Raw genomic sequence first — 10561 nt, forward strand, 5'->3', positions numbered from 1 at the left:
ACCAATGCATGCATTAAATCGGACTTTTTCTATGCGAAAGTCATTTTTCACCGACCCCAATGGCGTGACTTCCTTATCCCCCACTCCACGCAACCTAAAACTTCGTTCGTCCCTTTATATTATTAGTAGCCACTAACACTTGCGCTCTTGTGTCCAACGAACTCTTAAACTTTTCAGTTCCTACGGATCCTACCACTGAACATTCCACCCCTGCATACTTATTCGTAGCATTGAAATTAAACGGGAGCTCTCTTAGGTGGGTCTTGGGCTCCCTCTGTCGTTTAACGCTTGTCCCCCTCTCCTATCTCCACTTGTCCATCCTCCATGCAGCTGATTTCCACCCCTTACTCTATTCATCGGTGACTGGGTACATTGCCTCTGCACATGTCCCTTACGAACACACTTATAACATTTTATACCCACTGCAAATACTGTTTGCATCTTGCGTACCCCTGTTGCCACATCTATTTCCTCACATTGAATTGTCTGCTGAATGGCTGAATACAATTCTTCTGGAGTCCCTTCACGCACTTTCCGTGACTTATGCACCGGTAACCTTCTAAAAATACATCAAGTGCCCTTTGCTCAGCCTCCTGCAACAGAACACTAATCGCTTCATAGCTCTGACCCAACTCGTAAGTATACTCAGTAATTTCCCTCAACCTGTCCGCAAATTTCTGCGCCATCTCCCTCTGACTCTTTGTCATTGTACTTAACCTCTCCCTAAAGTACCGAGCGCTATTCTGTTTCTTGTAGCTTTGTAAAAGCGCTTCCTTTAACTGCTTAAACTGCCCTGCCTTCCTTAAGGTCTCAGAACACCTTACATATGTTTTCGCTTCACCCGTTAGTCTAATCACAGCTATATATAACAACTGCTCATCAGACGACCATTCATCACCGCTGAAGTCTCCAAGTCTCCACAAACGAACGCACATCCTCAGATGCCTTGGAAAAAAACGGAATAATCAATCTCATAGCGGCTGGATCAATCTCATGCTCTCCAGGCAACAACAACTGATCAGATGTGGTTTCCGGCTCACTTCTAGATCCTAATTCACTTCTCAACTGTGTACTGTCTGCTATCAATTGTGCTACGTTTTCCATCAAAATCCGCCCCACTTCTGGTTCCGACACACATTGTGTCCTTGACTCTGCCATTGTGTTGCTTACGTTCCCAATTAGTCGTTTTGTTCCAGGATTAAGCACAAGAATAACCTGACTTCCTACAGCTCCATATCTTCATACTCAGTATCATCATAAACCATTACAAAAGTAATTAAATGCCACGAAAAAATAATAAATCTTACTGCCTTAATTACACTAACACCCTGACAACAAAAAATAATATGCCCACGCAAAACATCTAAAATGTGGCTTGCCAGGAGCCATACTCGAAAAACCAAAAAAGAAAGAAAACATCCAACAATCAAAAAGGACAATTTTGTCAACACTCACCACATCTTGTGACCGTAATGCAGGCGGTGGGTTCGAACGTCGTACTTGACAGACGATATCCGTTATTCTGACACCAAATGTTCGGTATCAGACGCCAAATGTGGCATTAAGACGCCAAATGTAGTGGGTGGTTGCCAGGAGGCGCTGTATTAAAAAGTGAGAACCTTCAAATTATTTATTTGCTTCCACTACAGTGCTCTGTTCACCTCGGTCTGTGTCACTGGGCCCTGCAATGCTGAGGAAGCACCCTAGTGGCCCGTGTAGTGCAAAGCTGTGTCAAGCCAGTCTTGTACACCGGCGGACTGCAGCATCATCAGGACGTTGCAGCTGACTGAGCGGTCTGCGTCCCTGCCGACTCAGAGCCGCTCAGTGTGAGCTCCAGGCGGCCAGCTGCGTCCTTCTCCTTGTCAGCATGGCTGAGATCGTGGCGACGAACAAGCGCCCACTATCCGGCGTCCGAATCTGCCGTCCTCGTCTCGGGAAGTCTCCAGCGTGTGTTGGGAGCCGAGACGACTGCCCACAGTAGTGAAACCGAGGAATGGCCCGCCGCTATCTGGCTGCGGATCTCGCGTTGGCCTCGGAGGGTCGAACCAATGACCCACCGTGGACTGGGACGCTGTCGCCCCATCTGTTGCTCCGTGTAGCACGCAGTGTGACACGCCGCACGGTGCAGGAGAGCTGCCACACTTGAATGACTCTCGTTAGAAAACAACACCTATTTATACTCAACTGTGCGTCTCTCTTTTGCCAAGCGCGACAGTTCGCGTCATGTACGCGTAACACTTAGGTTGGCCAGTGGCCTCCTTCTGCCTGTGACTTGCGCCATACAAACTGCTGTGTGCGCTCTCTCCACAGTTCTACACCGCTCTGGACTCTATTTGCCTTCGCAACTGCTGGTATGCATAGCTTACTGCAATCCGGCCTGCACCTGGCTGTAACTCGTGCTCAGAATGACGCACAAAACTAACTTTCCCTATCCTAAACGGTGGTGCCACTACAGTAGTATGGCTAAGAGGGTAGCATCTCGATAACCCCTTAAACTAACCATGCCAGATTCGTTAACAACAACACCGATACTCTGCCAATGCATGTCTAAGGCACAAGAAAAAGAAGAGGAATAAGTATGACTATGAGGACTTAGGAGCATCTAGATTTGTGATGTCATAAACAAAGTCTAGTATTAACCCCCCCCCCCCCCCAACACACACTCACAGACATTGCACAATGTGTATTAGTTCCCTTTCCTCTCCTACAGTCAGAGCCTAGTAATGTGGCCATCATTAAAACAAAAGAGCCAATTAGAATGTTGCCCCACCTGACCTGTGCTCAAAAGTATCAGAACAACCTCATTTATTTTTCAAAACTACATCACATACTTAGAAAAGTATCTGAAGAGGGAATAATGATGAAAGTGTTGTCAACTATGTTTTCATTGTTGACTTCAAAACGTTTATGGATTGGCTGACCAGTTGCGTCGGTAAATTTTATAGAAGTTAACCCTTAGTGATTGAGCGTTATTGTGAACCTAACATGACCAGGCTTCTAACTGCCAAAAACACATGTTAGTTAAAATACTGCACAAAGCAAAGCAAATATGCTGTCTCATTTACTGGTACAATGTAATTAATTAGACCTCTTATTGGTATAGGTGACAATACACCATCACATTAAGTATTTCCACGTCCAAATTGTTCTCAAGCATCATTTTAGTAGGGACAAAGATAATGCATTATAAAATATAGCTGATGAGATTGATCATTCTTGCTATAAATGACTCTGGCCTACTAGTGGCTATGCACAGTAGTAATTTTCGGCAGAGAATGCAATATTTACCAATGAACTATGGTCCAAGGCTCTCTATACGTTTATGGTCTGTATTTTCTATATTGAACTATGAAATGACACCCACATCTTATAAAAACACACAATGTGAGAACACACTTTCACACACACTGCACAGTCAAAACTTTTAACCCATAACCTCTAATCCATAACTTGTAGCCCATAACCCATAAGTACTGTACTCATCCTGTGGAGAATATTTTGCAATTAGAAAATCAGACAAAACGTATGGGTGACGGGTGATGGGCTATAGGTTACAAGTTACAAAGTTCAAGGTTGTTACAGGTTAATAGTTACCAGTTGTGGCCTATGGGTTACAGGTTGTGGGTTAAAGGCTATGCATCAGAGCTTATGGGTTACAAGTTACTAGTTACAGGTCATGTCTCATTGTCTACAAGTTGTGGTTATAGGTTACATGATCCCTGACCACTGGTCATGATCACTGATTACAGCTTACCATCATCAACCACTAATTCTCTTCATTGACCATTATCCCATGTTTCAGCAATACTACAACAATTGAGACTCCTCACTCCTATTCAAGATCTAGTAGTTGATATGCCCAGCAGCTATAACCTATCCCATTCCCTGACACATTCAGCAGCTGTCACCCTCATCTATAGGCGATACTCCCAGTCACTGACACTCAGTAAATGAAACACATGACAGATACAAACTGATTTTAATTAGTTACACAATATTCCCTCTGTCTCTATTGCTTACTTTAATGAGGCAATAACAGTGTAATATACATTTCAGAGAGAATGCAGTTTTCCAATTTGTAGTAGCGGAAGATGCTAGTGGTAGACATCTTGATAATATTGCTTCGCAAAGTGCATTCCAATGTATATGGCACCTTTTGCGAAGATGTCATTTGCTAATTTTCAGTGTACATTTAGCTGTAAGTTAGATCTCCAGTAGTGCTCTAGGTAAATTAAATGATGTCTTTAAGTATGATGTGTGTATTGTAATAAGTTATACAGACAACTCAGATGCACTAATACACTCCTGGAAATGGAAAAAAGAACACATTGACACCGGTGTGTCAGACCCACCATACTTGCTCCGGACACTGCGAGAGGGCTGTACAAGCAATGATCACACGCACGGCACAGCGGACACACCAGGAACCGCGGTGTTGGCCGTCGAATGGCGCTAGCTGCGCAACATTTGTGCACCGCCGCCGTCAGTGTCAGCCAGTTTGCCGTGGCATACGGAGCTCCATCGCAGTCTTTAACACTGGTGGCATGCCGCGACAGCGTGGACGTGAACCGTATGTTCAGTTGACGGACTTTGAGCGAGGGGGTATAGTGGGCATGCGGGAGGCCGGGTGGACGTACCGCCGAATTGCTCAACACGTGGGGCGTGAGGTCTCCACAGTACATCGATGTTGTCGCCAGTGGTCGGCGGAAGGTGCACGTGCCCGTCGACCTGGGACCGGACCGCAGCGACGCACGGATGCACACCAAGACCGTAGGATCCTACGCAGTGCCGTAGGGGACCGCACCGCCACTTCCCAGCAAATTAGGGACACTGTTGCTCCTGGGGTATCGGCGAGGACCATTCGCAACCGTCTCCATGAAGCTGGGCTACGGTCCCGCACACCGTTAGGCCGTCTTCCGCTCACGCCCCAACATCGTGCAGCCCGCCTCCAGTGGTGTCGCGACAGGCGTGAATGGAGGGACGAATGGAGACGTGTCGTCTTCAGCGATGAGAGTCGCTTCTGCCTTGGTGCCAATGATGGTCGTATGCGTGTTTGGCGACGTGCAGGTGAGCGCCACAATCAGGACTGCATACGACCGAGGCACACAGGGCCAACACCCGGCATCATGGTGTGGGGAGCGATCTCCTACACTGGCCGTACACCACTGGTGATCGTCGAGGGGACACTGAATAGTGCACGGTACATCCAAACCGTCATCGAACCCATCGTTCTACCATTCCTAGACCGGCAAGGGAACTTGCTGTTCCAACAGGACAATGCACGTCCGCATGTATCCCGTGCCACCCAACGTGCTCTAGAAGGTGTAAGTCAACTACCCTGGCCAGCAAGATCTCCGGATCTGTCCCCCATTGAGCATGTTTGGGACTGGATGAAGCGTCGTCTCACGCGGTCTGCACGTCCAGCACAAACGCTGGTCCAACTGAGGCGCCAGGTGGAAATGGCATGGCAAGCCGTTCCACAGGACTACATCCAGCATCTCTACAATCGTCTCCATGGGAGAATAGCAGCTTGCATTGCTGCGAAAGGTGGATATACACTGTACTAGTGCCGACATTGTGCATGCTCTGTTGCCTGTGTCTATGTGCCTGTGGTTCTGTCAGTGTGATCATGTGATGTATCTGACCCCAGGAATGTGTCAATAAAGTTTCCCCTTCCTGGGACAATGAATTCACGGTGTTCTTATTTCAATTTCCAGGAGTGTATTTACTTTCGAGGTCCATTGTGTTTTCAAAGAGTGGTATCAATGTGAGACTTTTTATTTTAGAGAACGTTTAGACGTGAGAGTAACATTGGTAATGCTTGGTACATTTTAGGCTGTAAGACAGATCTATAGCAGTGGTCATGTGTGAGTTTTTGCAATCACATTTAGATCAGTTTATTGCATGGCACAAAGATGAAAGTACTGTGAAGTACAGTTGTGTATTAACCAATAATTTATTCGAGTGTCAATATCTGAGTTATGTGCAATTTAATAAGTAATACAGACAATTTAGAGATGGGAATATTTAAGGTCCATAGTGGTTATATAGTATGCAAAATCATACATACTGCATGAAATAACACAAAGTTATTTTGTAGCCAATCTTTCCTGTTTTTCGTCGTTTTTCGTGTTAGTTTCCATATTTGTTGTATTTCATCGTTACTTCTTAATTTCAGGCTTCTTCATTTAAATGTCCTCATGTTTATTCCTCTAATATTTCTAGTTTAATTTATAATTCAGTTCTATGCACTCTCTTGTGTAGATCTGTTTTGGTTAAAATACATTATTTTTTCATTTCTTGGTAAGTGTACACCTGTAAATATTTGTTTGTTGCATATTTCCTTTCAGTTTTGTATATCCTTCCATTTACGCTAGATCTTTCTAATAATTTTTTTTCAGTTTCCTCTTATAGATAGTTCAGCGTTTTGATCTATTCTCTTTGACATATGCCCATTGTAATTACTCATATTTTGATGCCTTTTTATGTTAGCGAGACATTGGCTTTTCTCTGTCGAAATTCCTTTACTTTCTCTATTGCCTAGATTACCCCAAAGATTATTTTGCATTTCTGCATCTCCTAAAATCTGCAACTGTGAGGCAGTTTACTTGATACACTGTTTTTTCTTCCCAGACTTCCTGATGGTACACATTATCTTCTTATTTTTCATTGCATGTTCTTAGTATATTTTCTAATACACAGTCGAAGAGAAATGGACAAAAGCCATCACCTTGTCTTAGACATGTATTTGTTTTAAATGTATTTTATCCATAATGAATGCAATTGAACTCTGTGAGCGTTCCTTCACATGATGTGGAATGATAATCGCTACCAGTGACTGTTTGATAAAGTAGGGAATGAGGAGGTTCTCTGCAGAATTGGTCGAGAAGGGAATATACGGAAAACATTGGCAGGAAGAAGGGACAGGATGATAGGACATCTGTTAAGATATCAGGGAATAAGTTCCATAGTACTAGAGGGAGCTGTAAAGGGTAAAAAATGTAGAGGAAGTCAGGAGATTGGAATACATACAGCAGATAAGTGAGGATGTAGGTTGCAGTTGCTTCTGTAAGATGAAAAGGTTGGCACAGGAGAGGAATTCAATACAAGGCGATTTTATCGAAGAAATGACTGGTTTTGGGGTTCAGGTGGTTTACAATCAGTTACATGTTTCCACACTCAGTGTCGGTGATCAGTGTTGAAATCAAAAACAAATATAGTGATGATCACGAAATAGACACAAATGATACATTTCGAAGTGGCTAAGCGACATGTGTTGCAATACTTGATAATACTTATAGTGGAAGGGTGGAGGGCATAGTTAACCATTGTATCTATAACAGTAATGCCCCATAATGGAATGATTCTTTGCTGTGGGTGCAAGGTCAATCAATTGCCTTGAGTGTGGCCTATATACGTCACTAAATCTACAGTGTGTTACAAAAAGGTACGGCCAAACTTTCAGGAAACATTCCTCACACACAAATAAAGAAAAGATGTTATGTGGACATGTGTCCGTAAATGCTTAATTTCCATGTTAGAGCTCATTTTAGTTTCGTCAGTATGTAATGTACAACGTGATCAAATTGTAAATTTTCACAATCAACATGTTTGGGCTGACGAGAATCCGCACGCAATTGTGCAATCACGTCATCAACACAGATTTTCTGTGAACGTTTGGGCAGCCATTGTTGGTGATGTTTCGATTGGGCCCCATGTCCTTCCACCTACGCTCAGTGGAGCACGTTATCGTGATTTCATACGGGATACTCTACCTGTGCTGCTAGAGCATGTGCCTTTACAAGTACGACACAACATGTGGTTCATGCACGATGGAGCTCCTGCACATTTCAGTCAAAGTGTTCGTACACTTCTCAACAACAGATTTGGTGACCGATGGATTGGTAGAGGCGGACCAATTCCGTGGCCTCCACGCTCTCCTGACCCCAACCCTCTTGACTTTCATTTATGCGGGCATTTGAAAGCTCTTGTCTACGCAACCCCGGTACCAAATGTAGAGACTCTTCGTGCTCGTATTGTGGACGGTTGTGATGCAATACGCCATTCTCCAGGGCTGCATCAGCGCATCAGGGATTCCATGCGACGGAGGGTGGATGCGTGTATCCTCACTAACGGAGGACATTTTGACATTTTGAACATTTCCTGCAACAAAGTGTTTGAAGTCACGCTGGTACGTTCTGTTGCTGTGTGTTTCTATTCCACAATTAATGTGATTTGAAGAGAAGTAATAAAATGAGCTCTAACATGGAAAGTAAGCGTTTCCAGACACATGTCCACATAACATATTTTCTTTCTTTGTGTGTGAGGAACGTTTCCTGAAAGTTTGGCCATACCTTTTTGCAACACCCTGTATAGTATTAGCTTTGAGGATCTTGGTATTGAGGATTTGCTGTGGGGTTTTTGGGGCAGTAGCAAACTGTACCAATGACGTGTTGAGCCCACATAGTGACTGTTGTGGAGGTGTTTTTATGGACGCCGGCTCCACCGTTTGCAGGTACCGTGAGAGAGCCCAACACCTGTCCCGCATCTTCAACGACCGGCCGATTCACCCTCTGGACGAGGCTGTCTACTGGACGGAGTACGTGATCCGCCACCGGGGAGCGCCACACCTCAGGTCTGCCGCGCTGGACCTCTCGTGGTTCCAGTACCTGCTGCTAGATGTCGTCGCTGCGCTGCTGCTCGCGCTCCTGGTGGTCAGTTGTGCGATAAGAGTCGTCATGCGGCGTCTGTGCAGAGTTACGGCTCGAACTGGATCCAGAAGAAGAGGAAAATCGACCAAGAAAGACTAACGGTGTCGTGTTCGTCACAGGAATTTTTCCCAGTGTGCGTGTGGTGTAAATGTGATGTCGCCGTTGGACGGTCTTCCAGAGTAGACGCAGTAGGCAGTTGCTCCGAGTCGCTTGTAGTGCCCTGCAACTAGGCCAACTAGAAACGACTCCCTTTCTACGCAAGGAAGTAAGACAGAGCTTAAGTTCTACTCGTGATGGCACTTCACAACTTATGTGGACCACAACAAAATTTCTCTCGTTTATCCACTGTACTAAAAGAACTTTGCATAAGATTCGAGTTACCCTGTCTGTAACTACCTACCTTCATTAAGGAATACCTAGTACAGAAAATCATCGATTACAGCTTTGTTGGTGTATCCATGACAATCGTCACACTTTTACAACACTTTCCTGCATTATGGAGTGGTTTGTGAGGCCACATACTGCTAGTTAGAATGAAAAAAATTTCGAGAGATTGGAAAAAAAAATCAGCCAACAGCCTGCAAACCAAAGGTTTATTTAGCCCTTGACCTAGGTTTCGATATTTCTAAAAATATCTTCTTCAGGAGGAGTGGGCCTTGTTACATCGCATGGTGGTAAATTACATTAGCTGAAGCTGAGCGGCTGTTGTCATATATGAAATTGATATGAAAACCAGAAAGATAGTGTGGTACTGTGAAAAGTGGCAATCTGTTTATCTACATCTAATAAACTACAACAAAAACTAATACATAATATTAAGTGTAATCATGATCCATATTCAGACTCTGGAACATACAAGATAACATGCCAGGAATGCTCCATGTTCTACCCGTGACAAACACGCCGAAATTTGAACAGCAGGTACACAGAGGACATTAAGGCTTACACGTACAACCGACTTACTACATCAGCCATAGCAACACACATACATAATACAGGACACCATTTTGGAAAAATAGAACAAAGTGTCAAAGTACTCCACCGACTAAATAAAGGATATAAAACGGATTTGCTAGAAGAACTGGAGATATATTCACATTACAGAAAATATGTAGAAAATATTAAACGAAAAACTTGAAAGTGAATCAGTGAATTTCTTCAGATGTTTCAATAGTATACTTACATAAAAATAGTGACACATAGAAATAAGCACAATTGTAAAATCGATATAAGTAAATTATGATCCAAATTTTTAAGGTAAATAACCTCTGTTCAAAAACATATCATACTCTGTGGAACACCTATAATGTTATCTCTGTTGACTACTTGTGGGAACATCTTTGTAACTGTTTTATTTATGTAAGATATTTTCGATGTTTAAAGTGTACAGCAAGTTATGTGTGATGTTTAGTAAGTATGAGACTCTGCACAAATGGAATAAGAAAAGTCAAAGTACAAATTCTTCTAAATTTCGCCACTAACTTCACAAAAAGATCGACAACCAACTAAAAATCGCATATTTCTTATATACTGCAGTAAAGTCAACGACATGAAGCAGACTCTGCCACAAAGACATCTCAGAAATAGCATAACAACCACAAAAAAACGTACTTGATAATGGGAATTATTTCTCGAGACGAGTCGTGTCAAAAATAACATATTGAAAATCATGACTGGTAGCAGAAGAATTATTTATAAACAAACCTATTGTTTTCACTGTCGCAGGCTTTCAGAACCATTTATAATGGATCAAATCAAATATATTGAGCCCTGTTTCAAGAGCGGCACGTAATTCATTAGCTGCCATCTACAGACAGAGGCCGTTGTGTGACACGCCTGTCTCCCGTGTC

The 10561-nt window shown here is 43.5% G+C and overlaps 1 protein-coding gene across 2 annotated transcripts in view; it reads left to right on the plus strand.

Moving 5' to 3' along the window:
• The window catches only part of LOC126419831 (UDP-glycosyltransferase UGT5-like), a 71841-nt gene extending 61700 nt beyond the window's left edge, over positions 1-10141 (plus strand). For both annotated transcript variants that reach the window (XM_050087063.1, XM_050087062.1), the window contains exon 6: positions 8516-10141. In XM_050087063.1, the coding sequence (XP_049943020.1) occupies positions 8516-8810 (295 nt within the window). In that variant the 3' untranslated portion in view covers positions 8811-10141. The remainder of the gene's footprint in view (positions 1-8515) is intronic.
• The last annotated feature ends 420 nt before the right edge of the window (positions 10142-10561 follow it).

This window comes from Schistocerca serialis, chromosome 9 (assembly GCF_023864345.2).
Source record: "Schistocerca serialis cubense isolate TAMUIC-IGC-003099 chromosome 9, iqSchSeri2.2, whole genome shotgun sequence".
Lineage (NCBI taxonomy): Eukaryota > Metazoa > Arthropoda > Insecta > Orthoptera > Acrididae > Schistocerca > Schistocerca serialis.